Source organism: Dipodomys merriami, unplaced genomic scaffold, assembly GCF_024711535.1.
Source record: "Dipodomys merriami isolate MVZ:Mamm:240054 unplaced genomic scaffold, mDipMer1.0.p SCAF_7, whole genome shotgun sequence".
NCBI lineage: Eukaryota > Metazoa > Chordata > Mammalia > Rodentia > Heteromyidae > Dipodomys > Dipodomys merriami.
Window position 1 is genome coordinate 20,941,567 of NW_027206290.1, and position 23,827 is coordinate 20,965,393.

At 41.0% G+C, this 23,827-nt stretch overlaps 1 protein-coding gene across 3 annotated transcripts; it reads left to right on the plus strand.

Annotated features, from left to right (window-relative positions):
- The first annotated feature begins 3,100 nt into the window (after positions 1-3,100).
- Positions 3,101-12,991, plus strand: Rwdd3 (RWD domain containing 3). 3 transcript variants are annotated; one of them, XM_070007728.1, is made up of 4 exons: positions 3,101-3,236; positions 9,464-9,951; positions 12,142-12,257; positions 12,356-12,991. In XM_070007728.1, the coding sequence occupies exons 1-4, from the start codon at positions 3,149-3,151 to the stop codon at positions 12,468-12,470; spliced, it is 807 nt and encodes a 268-aa protein (XP_069863829.1). In that variant the 5' UTR covers positions 3,101-3,148; the 3' UTR covers positions 12,471-12,991. The 3 variants fall into 3 exon arrangements, with proteins under 3 accessions (XP_069863829.1, XP_069863831.1, XP_069863830.1); XM_070007729.1 differs by lacking the exon at positions 3,101-3,236 and adding an exon at positions 3,744-3,805; XM_070007730.1 differs by lacking the exon at positions 12,356-12,991 and having other exon boundaries at positions 9,464-10,004; positions 12,142-12,216.
- The last annotated feature ends 10,836 nt before the right edge of the window (positions 12,992-23,827 follow it).

Below are 23,827 nucleotides of genomic sequence, written 5' to 3' on the forward strand. Positions count from 1 at the left end.
GCTGTTGATGATTTCACTCATTGTTCCTATTGAAGTTGAAAAATTAAAAGTAGATGAGAACTATTCAGTTATTTCATATTTAAAAAATGTTTATTGTTTTTTAAGTTTTTGAGATAGTCTGTTGTCATCTCTAGGCTAGTCTCTAGTTGAAGATCTAGCCTCATCCTCTAGTGTGCTGAGATGATGGGCATGTGCTCCACCACCCAGATTTATTATCTATATTATCTTTAATGAGTCAAATAACTAATGTTTTACTACCACTCTGCTTTTTGGTGTTAGTAGCAGGGCTTGAACTCAAGGCTCGTACTCTTAGTCAGCTTGCATGCTCACAAAAAACCGGTGCTCTACCCCGTGATGCATACATGGCTCCAGTTTGGGTTTGTGCTGGCTGTTTTAGAGATGGAGTCTCAGCCTTTTTTGCCACCACCAGTGTAGAACTGCAATCCTCCAGTTCTCAGCCTGGACTATAGCTAGGATTCTAAGTGTGAACCATCAGGAACCCAGGCTCCTAACACTTTTCATAGTAACATTGGAGCAAATTTTTCTTTTCTTTTTTGCTGGTCCTGGGGCTTGAACTCTGGGTTTAGTGCTGTCCCTGGTCTCCTTTTGCTCAAGGCTAACACTCTACTACTTGAGCCACAGTGCCACTTCTGGCTTTTTCTGAGATTAATTGGAGATAAGCATCTCACAGACTTTTCTGCCTGGGCTGGCTTTGAGCCACAATCCTCAGATCTCAGCCTCCTGAGTAGCTGGGATACAGGTATGAGCCAAGGGTGGCCAGGCAATTTAGTGACATTTTAAATTAAAATTTTATTTTTTTCTTCACCAATCTATTTAGTGGTTAATTATGAGCCTACTGAAGTACTGCTATGTTAGAAATAACTCAAAGGAATTCCTTTTCTTGTCTTTTAAAACAAATTGGCCGCATTAGAGATAATTATGAGTTTAAATAAACCTTTGTCTTTCCAATTATGTGCACAGCAGGGTTCTTAATTACTTGGGGTCACTGAAATCCCATGACATTCTGGAACCATTTGCCCTTACAGTCCATCTTGTTAGTTTTCGGTATTTGGATGGCCAGATCTTCTGCTTAAAAAAAAAACAAACAAACAAACAAAAAACAACAAAACTCCTTTTTTAGCAGCAGAGAAAATAAAAGTGATGATGCTTATATGGATTATGAGTCTTAAAGTCAGGTAAGTTTATTCTGATGTCTGTAGGTCTCAAACAGATACTTAGAAAATGTTTTTCTGCCACAAAGCATTAACTCCTTAGTTAGACCCACAAGTCAACTAAAAGCAGGCTAAAACCTGTGGCCCTCTGGCTTCATTTTATATCTAACTCCTTTGTCTTAAAACAATGGGTCAGATCTGGTTAACTCTGCACACAGCCATGTTAATGACTCAGAAAACCATTAAGATGGAACCTCTTTCATTCCTCTTGAAGTCTGAAGGAAAAGGAAAACAGTTTTCTAAACCCATCAAGGTTTGTAATGCCAAGATTCCTACATTGCTCCCTATCAGTGGAAGTAGTTTCTGAAAAAAAAAAAATTACCTTTTCAACTTAACCTTCCATAGAAGACTTGACATGCATAATTTGAAGGAGGTAATCACCTAACAAACTCCACTTCATCCCTCTCCATTTTTACCTCTTGAGCTTTATAAATTAACTCGTGTGTGTGTGTGTGTGTGTGTGTGTGTGTGTGTGTGTGTGTGTGTGTGTGTGTGTGTGTGTGTGTGTGTGTGTGTGTGTCCTGGGATTTGAATTTAGGGCCTGAGTGCTGAGCTTCTGTGCTCAGTGTTAGCATTCCGCCATTTGAGCCCCCTTCCACTTGTTTTTTCTTATTACAATTGATTAGAGATAAGAATCTCAGACTTTTAAAAATTAATTTATTGTTATTGTAGAGGTGATATACAGAGGGATTACAATTACATGTAACAGGAAAGGAATATATTTCTTTCTTTTTTCTTTTGTCAGTCCTGGGGGCTGAACTCTGGGCCTGGGCGCTATCCCTCAGCTCTTGGCTCAAGGCTAGCACTCTACCACTTGAGCCACAGCGCCACTTCCGGCTTTTTCTGCTTATTTGGTGCTGAGGAATCGAACCCAGGGCCTCATGCATGCAAGGCAGGCACTGTACCACGGAGCCACCTTCCCAGCCCCGGGAGTATATTTCTTTTTGTACAGTGTCTCTTCATGTAATTTTTTACCTGGGCTGGCTCCTGAGTAGTTCAGGATTACCACCTGCTTCCTCTTCTGCCTGAAAGCAGTCATCACCTGACTGAGTCAGCAAAGAATCCCAGGCTCTGAGGTCTCTTCCTCATCTGCTTGTCACTTTCTGAACCGCCCTGGTCATGGCTCCTTTGGACAGTGAGAGGTTCCTCAGGTTCTGAGATCACTTCCGAATCCACTCTGGTCCCGCCTGCTTCCATTGCTTCCCCCCCCCCCCCACATCCCCCAAACTCTTTTCTGCCTCAACCATGTGGTGGGTTTTCCTTTCTGGAGAACCTTACAGACTACAGGTGTGATCCACAGATGCCAGTTTAACTTTGTAACTTTTACCCTGAGCCTCTTTTTCCTGCCAGTTACCTTGTGTCTGGAGAGGATAGGACTGATTGAGAAACATCTTTGTGTCAAGAGTGAAGTCTGCCCTCCAGCAGCAGTGATTTCTTATCAGGACCATCATCACCTCAGTCCTGGCTGATCCAGAGTCCCATGGTGGCAGAGAACGTGCCTGTTTGGTTCCCAACTGTATCTTAAAAACACTTCCAGGGCTGGAGAAGCACTCACCTGTTCTGTGCTCTTCGTCGCTTTTTTTTTTCAATTGACAAATTTCTTTCTCTCAGTCCAGCCCCACTCCAGCAACCTAATTTAGAGGAACTGGAACTTTGTGTAGGCCCCAGGAGTTAAAGATCAGAGAGCATGGGCGTGGCTTCTAGGGACCCCGCGCCAGCCCCGCCCACCCCGCGCCAGCCCCGCCCACCCCGCCAGCCCCGCCCACCCACTCACTGTCCCGCCCTCCCATTTCCGTCCTTCCTGGCTGCGGAGGCGCGGGGCGCCCTCCAGTGGTCCTGAGGCTATGCTGCCGCACCTGGCCGAGGGAGAGCGGCCGCGCCGGAAGTGGCTTGGAGGCTGCGGTGCGTCGCGGGACATGGCGGCGGCGCTGGTGCGCGAGGAGCTGGTGGCCTTGGCGGCGATTTTCTGCGGCCCCCGCGAATGGGAGGTGCTGAGCCGCTCAGGTGAATACCCCCGGGCCGTCGGCATCCAGTGCTCTCCGCGAGGCCGGCCGGGGTGTAGACGACACCCCCCGCCCCCCCAGCCCAGCGGCCCGCCCCCCCACCCCCCCAGCCAGCGGCCCGCCCCCCCACCCCCAGCCCAGCGGCCCGCCCCCCCCCCAGCCCAGCGGCCCGCCCCCCCAGCCAGCGGCCCGCCCCCCCACCCCCAGCCCAGCGGCCCGCCCCCCCCAGCCCAGCGGCCCGCCCCCCCACCCCCAGCCCAGCGGCCCGCCCCCCCAGCCCAGCGGCCCGCCCCCCCACCCCCCCAGCCCAGCGGCCCGCCCTCGGCGCGGCCTTGGCCCAGCCCGTCGCACTGAGGCCCACGCTGCCTCCGCCTCGGGGTCCTTCATCCGGGCCTTGGTGAGTTGGGGGTGTCTGGGCGCCTAGAGCAGAGCCAGGCACCTGCTCGGGGTGTGTGCTCAGTCTGTCTTTGGATTCACCCCCAATATTTGGCCTAACCTTTTACAGATGCAACAGGAGACTGCTTTCCTCCTCCTCCTCCTAGTCCATGGAAAAGTGGCTGCCAGTGACAGGTCTGGGCCGTGGGGGGGGGGCGGCTTAATCATCCAGCCCGTGCTTGGTGAGCCCCTGAACCCTGAAGAACTTGTGGGTCACCGGCCTTTCCTGGAGCTTAAGGACTGCAAAGCTTAATGGAGCCTTTGGTTTCTGTCTTAGATTCCCTGAAGTTAAAAAAAAAACACAAAAACAAAGCAACCCGAACTATCTCTCAGACTGTTTTGGGGTGGGAGTGAGGGGGAAAGGAGAGGGTACCTGGGGATGAGCAGGATCAAGGGAGAGGGATGGACTTGTTCAAAGTACTCTGTACTAGCCAGCACCAGGGGCTCCTGCCTGTGACCCTAGCTACACAGGAGGCTGAGATCCGAGGTCGAGGATCGTACTCCAAAGCCAGCCCAGGCAAGAAAAGTGACTAAGGAAAGAGACTCTTATCTACAGTTAACCACTAAAAAGCCAGAAGTGGAACCACAGCCAGCCTTGAGGGAAAAAGTTACTTGAGAGCTTGAGGCCCCGAGTTCAAGCCCCAGTACTAGCACACGCACACACCTACTTCATACAGATCTATGGAACGAACACAGTGGTACCCCTTATCCTATGAATGTCAGCTATTAAAAAATAGTAAAAACAACTCCAGAAAATTCCGAACTTGACATTTATGAGAAAGCACATTAATGAAGTACATGGGGGAGGGGAGGGGCAGGGCTGGGGGACTAGGATTACCCCTTCTTAGGGAATAGTGTGTCTTCTATTGGAATGACTATACATGGCCTGGCCTGCAGGCAGGCAGGCAGCAGTCAGCAGTGTGTGGTTACAGGAAGCTGTGCTGGAGGAAGGTCGTTTTGGAGTCTCCATGGCCTGTGAACTGCTATCTTTTTCTTAGCCTTCATGCATCTGTACACCCCCACACATCTATGGAGGACAGCTGTGCCCAGACACTGGGAACCTATTGGAAGAGGGGAGCTGCTTTCTTTTTAGTAGAGAGAGAGAGAGAGAGAGAGAGAGAGAGAGAGAGAGAGAGAGAGAGAGAGAGAGAGAGAGAGAGAGAGAGAGTGTGTGTGTACACTAGGGTTTGAATTCAAGGCTTTGCTACTGAGGGCTGGAGCTCTACCACTTGAGTCACACACTTCTGCCTTCCTGGACTGGCTTAGAACCATGATCCTCAGTTGTTGGCCTCCTGAGTAGCTAGGATTTATAGGTCTAAGCCACCCATGCCTAACTTGCCTGTGTCTTTTGGAAACAGTTCCTTAAAAATTCAGAAGAGGGACTGGAAAGGTGGCTCAGTGGTAGAGCGCTTGCCTTGCATGCATGAGGCCCTGGGTTCGATTCCTCAGCACCACATAAGCAAAAAGAAAAATCCGGAAGTGGTGCTGTGGCTCAAGTGGTAGGGCGCTAACCTTGAGCTGAAGAGCTGAGGGACAGTGCCCAGGCCCAGAGTTCAGGCCCCACGACTGGACCCCCCCCAAAAAAAAATTCAGAGGAATGGATTTACTCCTGTTTAGTGTTGTGTACTATCATCCCTTTACTGATGGGACGGCATTCTGATTTATTTTTTATTTTTTCCAGTCTTGGGAGTGAACTTGGCTGGGGTGCTGTCCCTGAGCTTCTTTTGCTCAAGGCTGGCTAGCACTCTCTGCCACTTGAGCAACAGTTCTACTTCTGTCTTTTTTTTTTTGTTGCTGGTCCTGGGGTTTGAACTCAGGGCCTGGGCCTGACCGTGAGCCTCTATCACTTGAGCCACAGCACCACTTCCAGCTTTTTCTGAGTAGTTTTTTGGAGATAAGAGTCTCAAGGACTTTCCTGCCTGAGCTGGCTTTGAACTGGGATCCTCAGATCTCAGCCTCCTGAGTAGCTAGGATTACAGGCATGAGCCATACCCGGCTGGCATTCTGAATTCTTTACCAGCATCCTCTGTCTCCATTGCTGTCTGTATTGATAATATCCTCTGCCCAAGGCTGCTGTCTGGAAAAATCATTAGTTTTCCTAGATTCCTTTCTAATGGCCCAGTTGGGAATATGTGGGAAAATGGATGGATGATGTCCATTGCACTTTAACGAGGTGGACATGGTCTGAGTCCATGGCTGAGGGTTGACAACTGCTTCTGGGTGAGAGGAAACCTCCCCCCAAAGTGCTGGAAGCGAGACAGCAGTTTCTTCCTGCAGAGAACACTGTGGGCCCTTTATCTGCTGTTAAATTGAGCATGACTTTGAAGCCAGGCCTCCTAATTAATTTAATTCGGGGTTCTGGCATCAATAAGTAATTGAATTATAAAAGAATTTAGTGTAACAACTTAGGACATTTTGTTGCTGAAAGGTTCAGTGGTGAGTAGAACAACTGGGTGATTGAAATAGCCGTGTCTGATGCCTACTGCTGGGGAAAGCAAGGTAAGCTGTCAGACCATAGGAAATGTGCAGCCAACCTGGCCACCCTTCTCCCTGTCCCAGTGGAGTCAGGAGACTTCAGAGGAGGGATGGTATGTCTGCCGAGACCATGGCCTGGGCAGGCCGGGGGACCAGCTGTTAAGGCCCTAAGATTGAAGAGGCTGTGTACTTGGGTGATTTATGCTAAGTATTTTAGGGAATGTAGATATGTTTTGGTGTCTACATTAGTCATAGCAAGTTCATATGAAAGTGGTTATAACCGCTTATAACCTGTTAAGTGTGTGTGTGTGTGTGTGTGTGTGTGTGTGTGTGTATAAATTATTTATTTTTGGTGCTGATCCTGGAGCTTAAATTCAGGGCTTGGATGCTGTCCCTGAGCTTTTGTGCTCAAGGTTAGTGCTCTACCACTTTGAGCCACAGTGCCATTTATGTTATTATTATTTTAATAGTTAATTGGAGATACGAGTCTCATGGACTTTCCTCCTGGGCTGGCTTTGAACTGCAATTCTTACCTCTCAGCCTCAGTAGCTAGGATTACAGGCATAAGCCACCAGGGGCTCGGCATTTTTTTTTTTTTTTTGGTATGTGTGCTGATACTGGAGTTAAATATTGGGCCTTGCAGTCTTGGCTTATCTTTCCCCTCAAAGTTAGTGATCTACTGAGCCACACCTCTACTTCCAGCTTTTTGTTGGTTAAATGTTTGTTTTTACCATCTTGCTTTCTCCTTTTCACTCTCAGAAACATCTTTGCATTCTACAGCCAGCCCCCATCTCTGACTCACTGGCTGCGCTTGCATTCCTGATCCTACTCCTCCCTTACAAAATGCTCATCTTCTTGTTCGAAAAGAAACAACACGCTGGGTGCTAGGGGATCACACTTGTATTCTTAGCTACTCAGGAGGCTGAGATTTGAGGATCCATAGTTTGAAGCCAGCCCAGGCCAGAAAGCCCATGAGATTCTTAATCTCCAATAAACTATCAAACAGCCAGAAGTGGATCATCTGTATTTATAGTTATAAATTAAGACATTTTAAAGCATAGACCTTAAGGAAGACCTCTCTGGAATGGCTATCCTTCATGTCATGTTCTGAAACACTGATGCAGTCCACGTGACAGGGTCTGTGTCTTACACAGCCCCCTCCCTTCAGGGACCACTGCATGGTCATGCTCAGTGACTGAGGGATGATGAATGCTTGAAGGGCTTGAGGAAGACTGGCTTCTGCAGGTCATTATGGGAGTTTATACAGTCATATGGATCTGTTATAGGTCTGCAGGTCTGTTTATAAATGCAAGTGTCAAAGTGAATTGGATTTATGTGACTGATGTATAAACATTTTTACCAAATATGTTTTTTAAAAACAGAACCTTACTGGGTGCTGGTGGCTCACACCTGTAATTCCAGCTACTCAAGAAGGCTGAGATCTGAGGATTGCAGTTTGAAGCCCACCTGGGCAGGAGAATCTGTGAGAGTCTTATCTCCAGTTAGCCTGCAAAAAGCTGGAAGTAGAGGTGTGCCTCAAATAGTAGAGTGCTAGCCATGAGCACAAGAGCTCAGGGAGAGCACCCAGGCCCTGAGTTAAAGCCACAGGATTGGCACAAAAACAAAACAACAGTAATAACAACAATAACCCCATAAACTCAATGAAAGAAAAGAATCTTGAGAAATGTGGTAGGTTTCAGAGGGATGTACGCTGTTAGATTTGGGAAATGTTTCTTTATATAGTACTCTTTTCACTTGTGTAAACGAAGTTTCAGTTATAGGACCATAGTTATAAGACCATAGTCTTTAGGCTGGTTACTGTCTGTGTTCTGTCCTGAAACAGTAAATCTTTGTGCAACAGACATGCATGAACGAGCATAATGTCACCGGGGCTTTTATATACATGCAGTTAGAGGTTCGGAAGAGATTAGTTAGAGCTCTGTTAGGGTCTTTAAAATGGGGTTACATCTCAGTTGTTGAGGCTCCTAAACAGTGACCCAAGTATGAAATTCAAGAACAATTTTGACTGCTTTCCTCATGAAGAGGAATAAAATAGGCAGATGGAGAACCAAGGAGGTAGAGGCTGCTTTGACTCCAAGAGATTCTGTGCCCAGTTCTGTCCTTTTCTCAGTAGCGTGGGTGCTAGGCTGGTACTCTACCACTTGAACCACAGCTCCATTTCCAGCCTTTTTATTGGTGGTTAGTTGGAAATAAGAATCTCATGGACTTTCTTTCCCCATTGGCTTTGAACTTCGATCCTCAGATTTTAGCCTCCTGAACTGCTAGGATTACAGGTGTGATCCACCAGCACCCAGCTGACCGCTTCTGGTCCCTGTGCCTCTGCCCCTTGCAGAATGAATAAGCCTGCTCTTTCATCAACTCTGTGGAAAGTGGGGTGAAGTGGTGTGGAACACATCAGAAGGGGAAGCTGAGCATGTCTGAAAGAGAACAGAGTATTTCATGCCATATCCTGTGTCCCTTCCCCTGCCTTCCCCTCAGGGAGCCAGACAGGTTAAATTGATATACACTCTGTTTCAGTTCATCTCTCCGCTTCATGTCACACCAGCCTTCCTGTATCAGAAGAAAGACAGGAGGGGACCAGGCAGTCACAGTGTCACATGCAGCCGTGCCAGCCTCCTGGGGTTCCACTGTGACTTGTTACAAGATACTCTTTCATGAGTTAGCACACAACTTTGTCATCACTTATCTTAATGTTTACAGGGGACTGTTGCTTGGAAAATTCCTAAGAGATTATCAGTGATTTCCAGCATTATAAGCTATGAATTGTATGGTGAGAAACTTTTGATAATTTAGTAAAAAGTGGTCTGGACACTAGTGACTTCCACCTACAAACCTAGTTACTCAGGAGGCTGAGATCTGAAGATTGGAGTTCAAAGCCAGCCTAGGCGAAAGTCTGTTGAGATGCTTGTTTCCAATTAAGCACCAAAAAAAAAGCCAGAAGTGGAGCCATAGCTCAGATGATAGAGCATTAGCCTTGAGTGAAAAGCTCAGGGACAGCATCTAGGCCTTGAGTTCAAGCCCAGGACTGAGGGAGAAAGGGGGTGAGGGATGGGATAGTTTAACTTCAGGTAAGTCTTGGATGGTGGTGTGTGCAAATGTGTGTATTTATCTATTTATGGTTGAAGGACATGCTCTGTAAGTCTTGGCTTTCTTAGTATTGTATGCCTCTTCCTAAAATCACTCTGTGATTTACTTTCCATAAAAGAAATTATAATCCAAAACAAAACTTTTCACTTATTAGCATTCCATTGGAATTGAAAGCTGTTCACCTAATGGTTCTTTTTCTATGTCTTTCAGAAACAGATGGGACTGTATTCAGGATTCACACAAAGGCTGAAGGACTTGGAGATGTAGACATACCCATAGAGTTGGTATTCCAATTACCTGTCACCTACCCCTCATGCCTGCCCAGGATCTCCGTTAATTCTGAACATCTGACCAGGGCCCAGTGCGAGACTGTGAAAGATAAGTTACTGGACCAAGCAGAGACCCTCCTGTCAGAACCTATGGTTCATGAGCTGGTCCTCTGGCTTCAGCAGAATCTCCAGCATATCCTCAACCAACCAGAGCCCAGAGAGGGCAGTGGTCAGGATGCTTTTGCAGTCAGCCTTACCACGGATGATGGATTGTGGCTGGCTCTTTTGCATCTAGATCATATGAGGGCAAAGACTAAATACATCAGAACCGTGCAGAAATGGGCTTCCGACTTAAGGCTCACTGGAAGACTGATGTTCATGGGTAAAATAATACTGATTTTACTACAAGGAGACCGGAGCAACATCAAGGTGCCTCCAAATTAAGTGCTGAATGTGAACCTGATTTTTTTCTCCTTAAAATGGTGTGCCTTTAAGTGTGCCTTATAACAATGGGGTAGAGTATTCATGAAGATGTTTCTGCTTTCCATATCACTCTATAAATGGATCTTCATTTTCTTTTTGAAGCATGTCTTGCTCCTAATTACAGCTACAAACTAGCACACCTCAAGAATAGGAAGAATAGGATTGTATTTAAAAAACCATGCCACTTAATGAAAGTGATAGGCAATTAAAAAAAACAAGTGTGGCCCATATGTTTGTTTTTATAATTAGCTATAAGTCTCAACTTTATAAGTACACACTAAAAGCTTGTGAATGTTAATATTTCTTTCAGTAGTTAGGCACAGCAAGATGTATATTGGTGGGTAGCCTGCAACATTTGTAACTTGCTGGCAGTTAAAAATAAATCCTGACAGTTTAACTTTGTATCTGTACAACCTGGAGAGCAGGGGCTTGGCCCTTACAGCCTAGAGCTAGAATCAGGAGGACTGTCAGCCTGTCACCTCCTGCCTACCCTGCTTTCTGCTTGACTTATCACAGTGGTGGCTTTCAAAACCATCATCTTCGGATTTTTCAAATGCTTACTCTGAACCCCTCTAACCTATTTTATGAGGGACCAGACAAGGAGAACTGCTTATTATATTTTAGATCTTAAAAGAGATACAAATCATTTCATAAGTTTCACACTTTCAGATAGGTTGGGTCAGGAATAATTACAGTAGAATTTATTTAAAAGAGACTGAGTATGAACAACCTGTAATCTTGTGTGGAGTAATGATCAAGTTTTTTTCAAGGTGGGCTCTTATTACAGAACCTGTTTGACATTGATTTCCTGGGCTTTGGCTGAGTTACAGTATACAGTATATACAACAAAAAAATCACATTTATTGTCTATGCTGGATTGGTGCCTGAACAAGGAACTCACTGATATTCAGGCAATTCATAGTGCATTTATAGACTTTGATCTCTGAGTAAAATACCATCTGACAGAAATGAATACTAATTAATTTTCTCACTCATATTTACCTGAAATTCAGATTTTTCTTGGAACCAGTGTGGGCCTATTAGGATAAGTGCAGTATTTTGTACATGCTGTTACTAGGATTGAATCATCAATTAATTAACAACTCTATTCATATGACTGTAACTCTGCTAATACAGAGAAATTATGTTTTTCTGAGTTTTTTTCTTTTTGTTGAATAGTGGTTTCTGAAATGTCAGTTTATGTGAATTTCTCTGATTTTTTAAATAAGATTCTTTAGTAGGATTGAGAGTGCTTTGCCCATGCTTTGCCAGAGACCCCTGATTTGGCATGGAGGAGGCCTGAGCGCCCGCCTGATGACTCTGTGCAGATGCTGGTTACGACAGTGAGAGCTTGTCTGTGAAATGTGCCTGAACATCACAGCCTGGTCCCTGTGTGTGCTAAGCGTGCCCTGTTTTATTTATCTATCTATCACGCCACCTAGCATGTAGGTGCTGTTGGGAGTCCTATTTTAGAAAGGAGGTAAACAAGGCCTGGGGGAATTTTTTTTTTTTTTTTCCAATCCTGGGTCTTGAACTCGACACCTGGGCACTATCCCTGAGCCTCTCTGTGCTCAAGGTGAGTACTCTACACTTGAGCCACAGCGCTACTTCTGGCTTTTTTCTGTTTATGTGGTACTGAGGGGAGGGGGGATTTTTTTTTTTTTTTTGTAGGTCATGGGGCTTGAACTCTGAGTTTGAACTCTGTCCCTGAGCCCTTCAGCTCAAGCCTAGTGCTCTACCACTTGAGCCACAGCACCACTTTCTGTTTTCTGGTGGTTTTATTGGAGATAAGAGTATCATGGACTTTCCTGCTCGGACTGTCTTTGAACCATGATCCTCAGATCTCAGCCTCCAGAGTAGCTAGGATTATAGGCGTGAGCCACCAGGACCCGGCTCTGGCATAGGGGATTTAAACAACCAACCCAGAATCAGAGGTGGCTGGTAGTCCATTCTAGATTGAAACGTGTACAGTTCAGTTATATCCCTCCTTATGCACATTCTGCATGCTGCAATGTAACTGTTTTACTGTTTGACCCAGTGAAGTCCTCTATAAGCATAAAAATAAGCCCACAGGTTTATGACCTCTTTAAGTCTTTGAGGCTCAGAAGTATTTCATGTACTGATCTATCACTTTAGGAGTACCTGATGCTTCAGAAAACAGCCAAAGTCGATGTGGACTCAAGTGGAAAGAAATGCAAAGAGAAAATGATTAGTGTACTATTGGAAACAAAAGTACAGACAGAACACAAAAGGTATAATTTAGTACTATTGCAGATGGAAAAGCAACGGAATCGATAATTATACTCTGACAAATCTAGGCATATTCATGAGTTTCTCTTGTCTAATTCAGGTTTCTGGCATTTGAAGTCAAAGAGTATTCGGTACTGGATGACTTACAAAAGGAATTTGAAGCTGCAGGACTTCAGAAGCTTTTCTCTGAATTTGTGCTTGGGCTGGTAAAATGAAATGAATGACAGGAGTCTGGATCAAGCAGCAGGGTTTTGTTGTTTTTGCCCAGGGTGGGGGATGGGCTCATTGAAAGAATCACAAGGGGGCAATTTTAAAGTTTCTCTGAAGTACAGTCTTCCTCATTTCAGGGACAAAAACCAGTTGTGTTTCATGGAATATTACACAAGAAAATACCCCTTATGTCCTAATTTTTGCCAAGAAAACCTGGGCTTACTAGACAGAATATTAATTAGGTGATAATAAAAAGAGATAACAAGCCTTTGTTTTATTTATTTATTTATTATTTTTTACTTTTTTATGGTGTCTTTATGAAACAGATCTGTGCTTCCTGTGTTCTTTTTTAAAATTAACTTTTAACATATTGCTATTGATATACAGAGGGGTACAGTTTTACAAGTCAGGTAATAAGTATATTTCTTTTTGGACATTGTCATCTGAGCCCTTGTTTTATATAGACTGGAACTATGCAATTTTCTGGCTAATTTTCTTCCAATTAAATGATTTTTTTTTAAAGGCATTTGTTCATGTGTTTATTTCTCGTGTTTGTGTTTTTGACATTTAATCATGATTCTTCTCCATTCAGCTTACTATGTCTTATGTTTTAAGTTGAATGTTAAGAAAAACACTGATTTTTTTTTGTGGAATTGCATCAATTATTGCTTTAAATGTGAAGCAACGAAAAACTATAGAATGTGGGGCCAGGTGTGGTGGTTTATGCCTGTAATCCCAACTACAAGGGAGATGTAGATAAGAGGACCAAGGTCTGAGGCTGGCCATGGATAAAACTCTCAAGATCCTATCTGAAAAATAAAAGCAAAAATGTCAGGAGGTGTGTTCCAGGTGGTGAAGTGCTTAGTACCTGACTTAGTACCCCAAACAAAAACAAAGCACAAAACCAAAACATTTATAACCTGAGTTGGAATTGCTTTCTTTGGCATTTTGAAATAAGACATTTTTAAATTAACATTCTATTTGAAATGTTTGATTTCTGGTTTTTCAAGGGGCGAAATGTTTACAGAAAATGAATTTGGCTGGCTGAATAGAAGAAATTACATAGCTATAGTAGTTATGAGATCTTCTAAAATCATGGTAACTATGACCTAAGAGAGAGAAAGTTTCAAAGTAAAAGATGGCATTGAAATCTAACAACAACAAAAAAGTTGCTTGCATCTGAGAGGACATTTGTGTGTGTGAAGCCAGCTGGGCTTCTATAAGAAGCCAAGGAATGGAGGAAATCCAGTCCTCACTGCAACCTACAGAGTGCCTTGATGTCTTTATATATTCTCTTTTTGGCAGTACTGGGGTTTGAACACAAGGCCTCATGCTTATTAAGCAGATGCTTTACCACTTGAGTCACACCTTTAGCCCTTAATACTTTAGTAGGTGCTTGTGGACTTTGCTCAGGGCCTTTAGTAGGTGCTTGTGGACTTTGCTCCCACCTATGGGCCATGTAGCTGACATTACAGGTGTGCACAACCACACTTAGCACTTTAAAAAGTTTTAACAGGTTGGGGCAGAAGTGAGGAGACATGGCATGCTGAGGACCATTTGCTGGTGCTGCTGTGTGACCGGGATTCAGTCTGATGACCGTATTTTCAGGCACCCTTGTTATTAAATTACGCCTGCCTACGGTTATGTTATAGAGCACCATTCACGAGATGGGATTGTTCAGTTTCATTTATTGCGTTTTTTGGGGGGGGCATTTATGAGTTTTTCTGAAATACTGGCAGATGGAGTTAGTATCATTCTAGGGGACCAGAATATATGGCAAGATGAAGCCACCCTGTCTCTGTGCAAAACAAGAAATTAGCTCAAAAACTTTGGGCTGGTTATTATTACCCTTTCATTTGATTTGTTGTAGTTTTAGTGAAAATTAAAGTATGGAAAAGAACAGTATTCAGAATATTGACCATATGGCTGATATGAGCTGGCGGATCATAACATTGTAATGTGGCTTATTCTATCAAGACTGACAGCGATACTGAGAGACTGGGTGAAAAGGTTTGTATTAGCATTTATTAGTTCTACAAAGGCTTTCAGTGTCATTTCCATAAATACATATAGTGTACCCAGTCAAATTCACCTCTACTTTTCTCTTCCCTTTCCCTCTTCCTCCTTATGGTTTCCTGGTTCTATCTTCATACACACATATAAAGTACTTTGGCCATACTCACCCTCATTTACCCTTTTTTTTTTTCTTACACTTCAATTATAAATATCATCATCATCACAACCGTCCCCCAAGTTCCTCCTTTTCTTTTTTTTTTATTGTAAAGATACTATACAGAGGGTTACAGTTACATGAGTGAGGTAATGAGTACACTTCCTCTTGAACATTGTTACCCCCTCCATTGTTTTCCCCCTACCATCACCTCCCTCCCTCCCTTCCCCGAGGTTCTTTTTTTTTTTTGATTGTGATTAAGTGATTACATAATTTCCAGAATTTCACAGTATTGTGGAGTAATGATGCTCATTTAAAGTTACAAGTTCATTCTAACTTTCCTGGAGCAAATTGTCTATCACAGTCTGTAACATATAACGGTGTTCACATGTTATATACCATATATGTGATCAGCAGCATGGGGATATTTAGTAGTGGTTCAACCAGATGAGTGGGAGTTCTTTGTTTCTTAAGTCCTGTTAGTTTTGTCGTCTCACCTTCATTTACCCTTTTTAATGGCCCTCACTCCTAGTCTGGCTGGTAAAGTGTAAAAAGTATTGGTTTTTACTTTCTTAGATAGTTATATTTAAATCTTTCACAAATACATATTCATCCAGAATGGAAAACTAAACTTTGATAGTATTTACAGTATCTGTACAATTAACTTGACCTTTGGATAAAAAATTATATGCCAAAAGCTATCTGTCCATGGTATTTTTTAAATGTTCCTATTAGATGAAGAGGATCTATGTAGTTTTTGTTGATATGTTTGCCTCAGACTGCTGTTGTTCTTTTAGTTTGCAGTACTTCGAGAAAAATAATTAGGAATTCTCCTTTGGTGAGTAATGAGCTTCTCATTGAGTAAAACTGAATATATATATGTATATCATATATGTATATGTATGTATATGTATATATGTATACATATATATGTATATGTATATATACGTATATGTGTATATATATATGTATACATATATATGTATATGTATATATATGTATATGTGTATATATATATATGAGACACATCCTTTAAAAAGTATCCAAGTCCTGAAAAATCTTAAATCTCGAACTTGGAATAAGGAAATCCATGATTTTAAAGCTTTCAAATTTTCTGATCATCTTTGGAGGAAAAATTACATCAGAAACCCCAAGCTTTATGATTTATTTTTAAAATTCAATATTTAACAAAGTATCAGAGATAATAAGATACATGTGGAAATGAAAGACAGAAGCAGCAGAAGCAACAGGCAATAGAACTGCACCCATGTGGACTCCACATGCTGGCATTTTCAGACATAGATCCTAGAGCTGTTATGCCTGAAATGCTCCAGGAAATAAAAACCAAAGTGTAAAATGGAATTAGAAACTGTAAAGGTGGCAAGGCATATTTGAACAAAACCTGTCAACCAAACAGAAATTCTAGAATTGAAACATGGCAATAGATCAGGGCATGGTTAATCAGTGCACCTAGGAGACCAAACCAGTCTAGGTTCTAGGTCAGTTAAAAACCTGTTGACTGTGCTTGGAAAAGGAGAATGAGAGGGAGGGCGTGGGGGCTGGACAGAAGGTAGAAGAAAAGGGTGGAACACTGGAGTCCAAAAGCTGCTAAGGCTGACATCCTTGTTACACTGTTGGAGAGGGTGCTTACTGGTTCTTTCACACTGGAGTGTCCTTCAAAACATTAGATCCTAAAACTGTCACCAAGCTGATGGGCTTGTAGATTTTTTATGGACTTGATCTCCCTCTTAAAAATAGGCACACCTGTAATCTTAGCTAAGATCTGAGGATCAAAGTTCAAAGCCAGTGTGGGAAAAAAAGTCTGTGAGACTTAAAATTTTTTTTTATTGTTATTTATTAAGGTGATGTTTAGAGGGGTTACAGTTACATAAGTTGAATAGAATACATTTCTTTTTGGACAATGTCATCTCTTCCCTCATACTCTCCCCCTTTTTCTCTTCCAGCCCTACCCACAAGTTTTAGAGCTCATTTTCAACATAGTGTCTAGTTTTCTGTGCCTCCCCTTACCCTCCCAAAGACATAAAAAACAAGGCAAAAAGAAAAGAAAAATGCAAAGAAAAAAATCCTCTTGATTCCATTTCCTGGAGGAGACTCTTATCTCCAATAAACTACCAAAAAAACAAAACAAAACATAAATGGAGCTGTGGCTTAAGTGGTAGAGTGCTAGCCTTGAGCAAAAAGCTTAAGGATAGCACCCAGGCCCTGAGTTCAAGCCCCAGGAAAGGTGCACATACAAAAATAAAGTCTTCTAAGGTATGTGAAGTGCTTGCTACTTTCTATTCACTAGGTTTAACAAGAAATTTAATGGGATAGTGAAATGTGGAAAGCTCTTTAATAGTGACTTACGACCCTGAGCCATTAAGTTGATATAATCCTTAAGTAAGATAAGAGTCCAGAAGGGGAAGTATGTGGCTGTTCTAGAGGTCTTTGCAAATTGATATACACTAAGAAGCATTTGCCTGCCCAAGAAGTAGATACCAAGTACTCAGAGCTGTGTTGATTTGCTGCAGTCCAAGACTCAATTTGGAAGAACAACCACAATTGGAGTTATGACTCACTTAAGTTTGATTATCTATAGCAGTTTTCTAAGATCCAGCTACTTCTACATAAGCCCAGCGAGTGAATTAAATGGGAATGCTGTGGAAATTATACTGGCTAGAATACTATTTTGAGTACATGGCTTGGAATGACTGAATATCCATAATGGAAAAAAATAAAGCAAAAATTTCCTCTACTTCATCTCATCTCATATCCTGAATTAATGACATGTAAGTTACAGAACTAAGTTTGAAAAGACAAGAATATTTTATTGATGTTTGGGTCCCAATCTTAAGCAAGACACCAAAGCAATAATTTTGTAGCAAAGCTGACTTGGACTACATCAAAGTTAAGAACAACTGTTGACTGGAAGATATTGAAGACAATAGAAATACAAATACAAAATTAGAAGAAGATATTTGAATCCATTTTGTGTTCCAGAATATTAGTAAGAGACAGATACCATCAGGTAAATTGGGCATTTCCCAACTGAGAAACCAAATGTTTTACACACACACACACACACACACACACACACACACACACACACACACACACACACACACACACACACACACACATCAGCTTCATTAGCAATCAGGAGAAATACAAATTAAACCCACAATGGGATACTACTGGTCACTTACCAGAATAAGGTTTATTTAAAGATAGGAAATAGCAGGGAAGGCAAAGGCATAAAACAGTGACAATATTGGCATCAGTTGTTAAAATGTAGCTCTGTAAAATGAAGCTGCTGTTCACATTTGGAACTGTTCTGATATCTTGATTTGTTTGTCAGTTGATGCATTAAACCAAATTTTGCTCTGATTTGATAGCTGGAATTTTAGAAGAGAGGAAGAGGTTTTCAGCTCATATTTACTGAACTTATTGGACTGCCTTCTTTCTGCAGTTATAAAACCCTGAGTTACTGGTTAAAGGATACTGTTTACAATGGAAGTTAACAACTTGACAAACTGTAGCTTACTTTGGCTTGCTTGAATGTCTGATCCAGTCAGAACTGGCCATAATAACACATTCTAGGAAAAGTGACATTTCTTCTAGGCCATGAGTATGAAAGATATGGACTCAGAGACATGTATTGATTTTTTTTTTAAAGAAAGTGGACTCATCTACTTTGAGGTATCTTTCTGGAGTTCTAAACTTGTGTTTGCTCAGTTCAGTGTTTGCAAGACACTTGAAGTAGTTAAAGGAGAGAATACAGGAATTGTACTATTTTTTGTGTGTGAACTCCAGCATGGTACATTGCTGACATGTCTCACAGTGCTATTTTCCTTTCCTTTCCTTTCTTTTTTTTGCTGGTTAATTGGCCATAGAATCTTGCAGACTTTTCTTCCCAGGGTGGCTTTGAACTATGATTCTCAGATCACAGCCTCTTGAGTAGCTAAGCTTACGGATGTAAGCCACCAGCACCTGGTTCCTTTGTTTATTTGTTTTTGTGAGAAAGGATAGTTCTTTGTAGCTCTTATGTTTTCTATCAGATGTTATCAAATTCCTCTGTGATATCTATGAATTTGTTACTTTACTAGGACTGATTGAGAATTGTTCCACATCTGTTCTTTATGGGGTATTTGGTTTTTTTCTCAGTTCTTAGAAACTAGATTTTCTTTAATTCAAGGAAGCATTTGATAATCCACGGTTTGATTTTCTGGTTCACACTTGTCCCATTTGGTGGCTGTTTGCTGTTGTGTAAGGTAGGATACCTTATCATTTAGCCTGAGACAAAGATATAAGGCAGTGAGTACAAGGGAAAAAACCAACAAGACAGTATTTTAAATTCCATCCCACATCTTACCAAAACAGATTATTTTTAACTATTTATATAGAAATATCACCCTAGAACATTCTTAGTTTACATTTCCATATTGCTAATGAAGTACATGTCAATTTGGCATGCTTTCATTTTTATTATTGTAATTATTCTTTAAGATGATTGCTAATAATTATTGGAAATATGTATGGTGCTAAGATAGTGAGGAGAGTCAGAGTGAGATGAAACTTTTTGTTCTGAATTGTCTTAATCTACAGAATCCTATGAAAATGACAGTGGAAAAGTAAAGAAAAATTTCCTCTGAATTAAAATTATGCTCACTTCTTGGTTTTTAGTAAGTCCAATCCCGGATTTACATTGAAGCTCACATGAATGTGAAGTCCCAAGAAATCCAAGTAGAAATAAAACAGAGAGAAAGGCAGACTACGTTTGATTTTTTTCCTAATTAGAGCTTTGTTCTAGGCTCTCAAGTACTAAATTATTGTCATCTATTTTTCTAATCATTCATGGATCTATAAGAAAATAGGTTAAATAGCTTTGCATGAATGAAGTCCCCAGGACTCAAAGGTCAATTCCTTTGAAAGCAAATCTTTTTTGAAATCATACTGGAGATGAAATGTGTGTGTGTGTGTGTGTGTGTGTGTGTGTGTGTGTGTGTGTGTGTGTGTGTGTGTGTGAGTATTGGTGCTTGAACTCAGCATCTGTTCCTGAGCTCTTCACCTCAAGGCTAGTGCTCTACCACTTGAGCCATAGCTCTACTTCTAGCTTTTTAGTGATTAGTTGGAGATAGGGCTCTTATAGTCTTTCCTACTTGGGCTGGCTTGGAATTGTGATCCTCAGATCTCAGCCTCCTGAGTTGCTAGGATTACAGGGGTAAGCCACCAGCACCTGGTAGTGATACAATCTCTCTCTCTCCCTCTATACACACACACACACACACACACACACACACACACACACACACACCTATGATAGTCCTGCAAGTCCTGCTTGGGACCCTCTAGGGACCACTTCGTTACCCCCACCCCCATTGGGGAGGTGTTGTTATTACTGGACAAGGTGACAGCCAATAGGTTCTTTGTCAGTGAATAAAAATCTGGGCTCCTTAACTTCTAGCCTTTTATCCTCGCCTGGCCTTTGAAATAGCATAGAAGCAATGTATACTTCTCTGTAATAGCGTATCAAACATTTCAGGGAGGTACTGTGCCTTATTTTTTATTCTTCATGTCCTAAGTTGCTTGAATAACATCAAATATATAGCTTTTCCCATTTACCTGGACATTTGTCTTTCTTTACATTTTAATTGGCCAATGTGTCTCAAAATGTGGCATCCAGAATTGAATTCCATGGTATGGACAGAGTTGAACTAGCCAGAAACACAAAAGAACTGTCATGGATGGTGATCTGTGGGTTGTAATTTCTCAGGGAAGACTTCTTCTTCAGATGGGCTGAAACTCTTAAAAGGTAGGCTGGAGGTGCAGCTGAGTGATGGAGCCCTTGCCTCCCATTATTTAAATACTAGGTTTGATTCCATCACTACAAACAAACAAACAAAAAATTGCCATAAAAGAAGAGACTTGCACGAAATCAATTGGAAAAGGTATGCTTTATAAATTAAATAGTCCTTTTAAGACTTTAAGGTACAACAAATAATCAAAGAATAAGTGTTTTTCACTGTTATATCTTGTGATGAAATGCTGACCTAACTTTGTGTCTGCAGAGTTAGCAAAAAGACCAGTAGATTTTTTTTGTTGTTGTTGTTTGCTTGTTTTGTTTGTTTTTTCTGGGCAAGTGTGAAGATCATTGATCTCAGCTCCTTTAAGGGAATTTTGGGCTCTTTCTGAGTCAAATAAGTTTTAAATCATAAAGTGAGTTTTGGAAGACATGTTCTAAGTAGATGAGAAATGGTATCTTTTCATTTGTACATACTTATTTAATGAGATAATGGGAGAATGTACTGACAGGCCATTTTAGTAAGTAGAACTATTCTCAAAGCAGTTTTTAATATGTCATCTGTTTTCCTTCTATTTTGATATATACTTTCAAAATTTTCTGATTTTTAACTACTTTTGAGTATAATGGGACCCTGGCCTGAATATGGCTTAATATTGTCATATACTTATTTATCCTCAATTATTCATTACATGTTAAGAATTTGGAAAAGACATTTACTGTTTTCTTTCTCATTCCCTTAACTCTAGAAGAATTTTTGAAAAGAATATATGTATATCTTTTTTCCTGATGTGCATGATGTATATTTATACCTCAAATATTCTGATAAAGCATTCTAACCTACATTATACTGGTGAATTTAAATGTGTATAAATTTCATTGTGAAATATAAATACAAGGGCAAAGTGGAATAAAGTAATGAAGAGGCCTCTCATTTCCTGCACATATACTAGTCTGTTTTCTGATGCTGTAATGAATAACCCAAGGTTAAGTACTTTACAGAGAAATTTATTTAGCTCCTAGTTTTAGAGGTTCTAGTTTTAGAGTCTGGAAGTCCTGGGGGGCTGCTGGTGAGAAACTTAGGGAGGGAGAAAAATAGAAATGCAGAAAGAGAGGGAAGCTCAGGTTTGATGTTTTATAGTGACCCTCGTGCAGCAATTTCCTGGGCTCCAGGAGAATTTCTGACTTCCTTCCATGGGTAGCACTATGAGTACCAATTATTTTCCAGTATGCCTAACTCTTAATACACCCCCCCCCCCACACACCTCATCCCAGTACCACCATACCAAGAACCAAGCTTAATACACCCCCCACACACACCTCATCCCAGTACCACCATACCAAGAACCAAGCTGCCAACAATAGAATCAAGCTAACTTTAACCTAATAGATTCCTTTCCTTCCTTTCTTCGTTTCTTTGTTTGTTCGTTCGTTCCTTCTTTCCTTCTTTCCCTCCCTCCTTCCTTCCCTCTCTCCCTCTCTCTTTCTTTTTTCTTTTTTTGGTTTTTCTTTCTTTCTTCCTTGTTCGTGTGTGTGTGTGTGTGTGTGTGTGTGTGTGTGTGTGTGTGTGTGTGTGTGTTAGAACTGGGGCTTGAACTTAGGGTCTGGGTGCTGTCCCTAGTATTAGCTTAGGGCTAGTGCTCTACCACTTGAGCCATGATAACTTCACTTCTGGCTTTTTGGTGATTAATTGGACAAAAATGTCTCGTGGATTTTCCTGCTTGGGCTGGCTTTGAACTGTCATGCTCAGATCTCAATCTCCTGAGAAGCTAGGATTATAGGCGTGAGCCACTAGCACCTGACCACAATAAATTCTTAAGCAATTTTTGTCAGATGAATACTGTATATGAGAGAAGTATTATTCTTGGCAATGAACTGGACATCATAGCTGGAAGTTGAAATCCCATTGATTAATGTGCCATTATTCAAATAGACAGGACACTTTGGGACTGTAGTATTTTAAAACTTTATATATCTTCTGTAGTAACATTTCTTTTCTTTGTCAAAAGAAATTACTATATGTTCTAAAATGTGACCATATTGCAGTATTTATGGTTTAATTTGTGCATGTCAAATACTCTGAAGAGTATAAATTATTTAAAAATACATGCATGCATGCATGTTGAGAATAAAAATTAGTTGTTTAGTAAATCTATTTAAAGAAAACCCAGTAAATCACTTTCAAGAATTATAATATTTTTAAATCTATATTTAGTAAAGTAAAAAAAAATGTATATTCATCCATTTTGGTGCAGTTTAAAAATTTGTGCAATTTAAACTTTATTTTCTTTTCTTGTTATAAATCTTGCCCACTGAAGGGACCCTGCTTTGTACAATTAAATTTGTTTGTTATACCAGGCCCAGAATTTCTCCTTCTGTTAGATTTATTTTCTTCTTAATAGTTTTTAAAAATGGTTAAACACTGTACTTTCTTTGTCTACTTTTAAAATATAATCTTCTTGAGGTAGGTGTTATTTGCTTAATCATGCAATTTATAGTCATGTATAGACTAAAGATTTATAAATATTCTAATAGCATTTACTGGTTATTGTTTTTGGCTATATGAATGTGTGGGTTTTTATATCAATATTAGTATTTTCCAAACTTCATAATATTTTCCTCCAGCAAAGAACTGTATCTTTGCTTAGGAGAAAAAGGCTCACTTATAAAATGAGGCCATTTTGCATATTAATTAGGAGGTCTTTGAACTCTACGAATAAAATCCGTTAATGCTTTGGGTATGGAACAATTATGCATTCAGGACATTAATTTTATGCTAATAAAGCGACAAGCTTTACATTTTTCTTTGTTTTGTTTGCATTTCCTAAAGATAATTTAATGCAAATAATCCATCCGTATACTGCACAGAGCGAGTCGGATGGCTTCCCTATACTTAAGATTGTATCAGCACTCCCATTATAAATCTCTATTACCCATGGTTTATAATTTAATTGAAAAAACTCACTGCAGGCAGAAACTCAACACTTAAGAGTTTCAGGCTAAAAGCAATATTTCTCTTTTAAAAATTGCCTCTTCTATTTAATTTCATAGTTAATGGAAATATAAGAAGGACTATCCTGGAGCTGATTTTGAATAAAGGCAAACAGATCATTGTCTACAACTAAAATAATTTCTACATAAAAGTGATTGATATCTTATCATTGGCCTAACATTACAATGTTTAACCCAATTAAAAAAAAAACCAACAGTAACTGAATCTGTTTATCTTCCTGTACACATTAAAAAGTACACACTTACAAGTGGAACAAGAAAATTCTGTAAGACTAGACATCTTTCTATGTGTATTTGATAATGTTGTTTGATTGCCATGTGAACATTTTGTCCTTTCAGTAGATTGGAGCTAAGGCAGTTGCCTTTTGTCAAACTGAGAT

Bases quoted from the DNA above. Each gene is read 5' to 3' on its own strand.
- Rwdd3 (XM_070007728.1), top strand. From the start codon at position 3,149: ATGGCGGCGGCGCTGGTGCGCGAGGAGCTGGTGGCCTTGGCGGCGATT. The intron at 9,952-12,141 runs GTGCCTCCAAAT...CTATCACTTTAG, and splicing joins GAGACCGGAGCAACATCAAG to GAGTACCTGATGCTTCAGAA. The intron at 12,258-12,355 runs GTATAATTTAGT...TGTCTAATTCAG, and splicing joins GTACAGACAGAACACAAAAG to GTTTCTGGCATTTGAAGTCA.